The sequence below is a fragment of the Malurus melanocephalus genome, unplaced genomic scaffold, assembly GCF_030028575.1.
Source record: "Malurus melanocephalus ecotype Western Australia unplaced genomic scaffold, MMel_1.1 scaffold_57, whole genome shotgun sequence".
NCBI classification, from domain to species: Eukaryota; Metazoa; Chordata; class Aves; order Passeriformes; family Maluridae; genus Malurus; species Malurus melanocephalus.
The window spans coordinates 884,438-888,130 of NW_026623289.1; the positions used below are offsets into that span (position 1 = coordinate 884,438).

Genomic DNA, 3,693 nt, shown 5'->3' on the forward strand with positions numbered 1-3,693 from the left:
GGGAGGAGTGTTGTAGCAACTTACCCCCGGCGCCCGGGGATCAGGTCCCAGAGCCTTCCTGCCAGCGGCCGCGATCATGATAGCGGGGGGTGCTCCCCTGCCCCGCGCCCTCTCCGCTAGTGCGGGCGGCGCGGTGCCCGGCGCGGCCGGCCCGGGGCGCCCATGGCGGGACGGGGTCAGAGGTGCCAACAGCGATCGCGCCGCGTCCCCGCCGCCCGGGCTGCAGCACTAGGTGATGTTGCCTCCCATGTTGAGTCGGGAATGAAGTTTGGGATGGGAGAGGGAGGCGGAGTGAGCTCCCCACGGCGGCACGGGGAAGGACCCGGAGCACGGGAGCACGTCGGCAAAAAAAAGCTGGAAAAGTGCTCCGAGGGCAGGGGAGGAGGGGACGGGCTGGGGTTTGGGTTTAAGTTTGGGATAGCGGCGGGACTAGAAAGATGACATTTCATGGTGACCCCACGGGATAGTCCCAAAATCAGTGGGATTTAAGTCGTCCCCTCCTTCACACACTAACACCCAAGTTCCTCGGGAGTTGGAAAAAAGGACCTGGCGCGGTGTGCGAGTCCCGCCGCAGGGCGCGGGGGCAGGAAAGCGGCGCTGAGGGTGCGGACCCGCTGCGAGCGGGGGCCAAGGGTCCGGCCGGGGTCCGCTCCCCTCGCTCTGCCCGCGGATGCCGCTCTCCTGCGCGGGCAGGGATACGGTGCCCCCCACTCCGCGGGCAGGGATACGGTGCCCCCCACTCCGCGGGCAGGGATACGGTGCCCCCCACTCCGCGGGCAGGGATACGGTGCCCCCCACTCCGCGGGAAGGGATACGGTGCCCCCCACTCCGGGGCAGGGATATGGTGCTCCCCACTCCGCGGGCAGATGCGCGGTGCCGCGGGGCACGCACCCCGCGGGGCCGACTCCCCCGCCGCTCGGCGGGCGCGACGGGATGTTCCTACACGCGAAAATTGACCTGACAGATGGAGAAATTAACGTTCGCGGCTAATTGTCTACTTGGCTGCCGCTCCGGCTCGTGTATTTAGCACTTTTCTCCTTTTTTAGCTCCTTTTCCCCCCAGAGAGAGGAGCGCGCCGCTGTCTGTGGCGGCTGCCCCGCGGCCGGTCCCGCGGTGGTGGCGGCGGTGGCGGGGCCGGGATGTGCCCGGGTCCCGCGGGTTCGGGCTGTCGCCGCCCGTCCCTGTGACCAGAGCGCTCCCTGCCGGCTTCGCCGCGCCAGCGCTGCCGCCCGGGACGGAGGAACCCGAGACCGGCGGGACCGCGCCGGGTGACGGCGTTCGCTGCCCCGGAGATGCCAACGCGGCTCCTGGGCCCCCTCCCCGCCACCGCGCGAGGTGGTGGTGGTGGCACTGAACCGTGGGTAGGGTCTGTGGTGAAGTGGGCAGCGCCGAGCACAAAGAGTGGGGGAAACACACACACGAGGGGAAAAATAAGCCCGCCCACGAGGCACCTTTCCCTCGCCGCTTAAACTTTTCTGGCTCTCCCGAGCACGTGTGTGAAGCGTGCCACCACCGCCTCCAAGGATGCATGGCCGTGGGGGACAAGCACAGCCCCGGGGCGCGCCCCGCACCGCCAGCAGAGTTCCCCCTGCTCTGTGATCGCTGCCCCCCGCCCGCCCGGACCGCCCTCCGGCAGCCCGAGAAAAGTTTGGGTGCGGGAGTGAAGCGGAGACACGGGGGGCACGGACTGGTACCCGGGGGCTGCCCTGTGCCCCTCTTGGGTCGGGCGGGGAAGCGCGACTGGCATAGGCACACGCACCCCGGGCGCTGCGCCCCGGTCCCCTCCCCGCCTGCTCGGGCCAGTGCTGCTCTCCGGGAAGTTGCTCCGAAATCTCCGGCGCCCAAACAACGCCTGCAAAACCCTCCCGCGGCTCCGAGGYTCGGGTTGGACGGGGCGGGGAATAAAGGGGTGGGCTCCCCGACCGGCGCTGGGCTGAGCTGCGCTACGGGGCTGAGCAGCCTCCTTTTCTAAGTATAAACCCCCTCTGGACAGAGCGGGACGCGGTGCCRCCACTCCCCGTCTGGAACCGGGGTCACGTAAGGTGCCGCGGGGAAGCCCCAGGAGGGGTCCGGCAGCGCGGTCCCCCCGCGCTCCTCCGCGCCGCTCCGCGRAGCCGCCAGGACTGTTCGTGGTGCTGAAACCTGCCCGGCACCGCCGCCCGCAACTTCGCACCGCTAAGTTTGCCACCCCCTTTCCGTGAACCGGCCCAGCACAGGGCAGGCAGCCGGACCCCCCGGCCCCCTCCCGGGCYCCAGCTCCTCCGGACCGCGGAAAGATCGCTTTACCTTGGTTTTCCTCCGCAGGAGGTGGCTGGTGAAGCCGAAGATGATCTCCGAGTCCAAGCACAAGGCTCCTATCTCCAGGAGGCTGGGATTTTTCCTCGTGGCATTGGAGGCATCGGGCGATTTTTGAAAAGCCATAGTTTGAGGTTGGAAATATCCGGCTCCCTGAGCGGAGGCGATGTATTTGTATACACACACGCACACAGAGGGAGGGAAAAAAAAAAAAAAAAGATAAAATAGCAAACACCTCCCACCCCTTAAAAAAAGAAGTGGGGGGAAAAAAGCCAGACGCGGGTGAATTACTCCGTCATCTACCAGGATGCGCCGCCGGGGTGAGGTAGCCAGCAGCCGGGCAGAGCCGCCAGCCTCCCTGCCTCTCTCTGCTGCTCTCCGCCGCTCTCCCTCCCGTTTTATCCCCCCTCAGCGCACCTTGCCTGACGAGCGAGTGCGGGCGCGGAGCCCTCAGCGCCCCACCGGCGCTGGGGCCGCGGCCGGGGCCGCCGCTGCGCTGGGTGCGCGGGGCCGGCAGCGCCCTGCTCCCCCGCCGCCGGCCATCAGCTCGCCGAGCGAGGGGGCTCCCACCGCCCGCTGGCCAGGAGCCCGCACTGCGAGCCTCCTGCCTCCCCCCATCCACTGCTGGGTGGGTTTAGTGCCTGGGTTGGTGGGTTGTTTTTTCCCTCCTCCTTCTCCTCCTCCTTCTCCGGGGTGAGCGCAAGGAGGGAAAAGCTGCCAGTGAAGTCAGTTTAGGAGGGAAGAAAGACATGCACGGGAGAAAGGGGAAAAAAAAAATATGTTTTTTTTTTAAAAAATGAAAGCGTGAGGGAGCAGAGGTGAAGCACTTTCCGGAAGGGACGCGGATTTTCACTCTTCCAAAAATTTTCCCCCTCTTTTCTCCCCGCTGCTTGATTGTGTTTGCAGTAGGTGCGGGCGGCAGGAGGGAGCGAGCTCCTCCTCATCGAGGGGCTGAGACACAGGTGCCCGATGTCTGCTCCCGGATCGGGCAGCCCTCCCTGCACGCTGCCTCTCCGGCCGCCGCCTCCGCCGCGTGTCCCAGCCCGGGGGCCGGGCAGAGCTCGAGGGTCCCGTCGGGGCGGGCGGGAGGGACGGCAGCGGGGAGGGGGCTACGGGCAAAGAGCTAATCCTTCTCTCGTATTTTCCCACTAAACAAATAATCGCTCCCAACAAAAGCATTATCCAGCTTCATACGGCCCGCAGTGAGAGGGAGTTCAATAATCTGTTTATCCCGGCTCCGCGCCGGCCGCCCCGCCCGGACACCGGGAGCTGCTGGACGGGGGGCGGRGGACACCGGACCCGCTGCTGCCACCGCAACTGAGCCCTGGGCACGGCGGARCTCCTGCCCTGCAGCCTGGCCCCCACCGGAGCCCCGCACGTCACGGGGGAGCTACGGGA

At 67.0% G+C, this 3,693-nt stretch overlaps 1 protein-coding gene across 1 annotated transcript in view; it reads right to left on the minus strand.

The window, feature by feature from the left end:
* KIF26A (kinesin family member 26A) overlaps positions 1 to 2,436 on the minus strand; it is a 95,511-nt gene extending 93,075 nt beyond the window's left edge. Inside the window, exons 1-3 of the mRNA XM_057365686.1 lie at positions 2,287 to 2,436; positions 547 to 939; positions 25 to 228 (exon numbers count right to left, since the gene is read on the minus strand). Coding sequence (XP_057221669.1) covers positions 25 to 228; positions 547 to 939; positions 2,287 to 2,421 — 732 coding nt within the window. The 5' untranslated portion in view covers positions 2,422 to 2,436. The remainder of the gene's footprint in view (positions 1 to 24; positions 229 to 546; positions 940 to 2,286) is intronic.
* Positions 2,437 to 3,693: the final 1,257 nt, after the last annotated feature.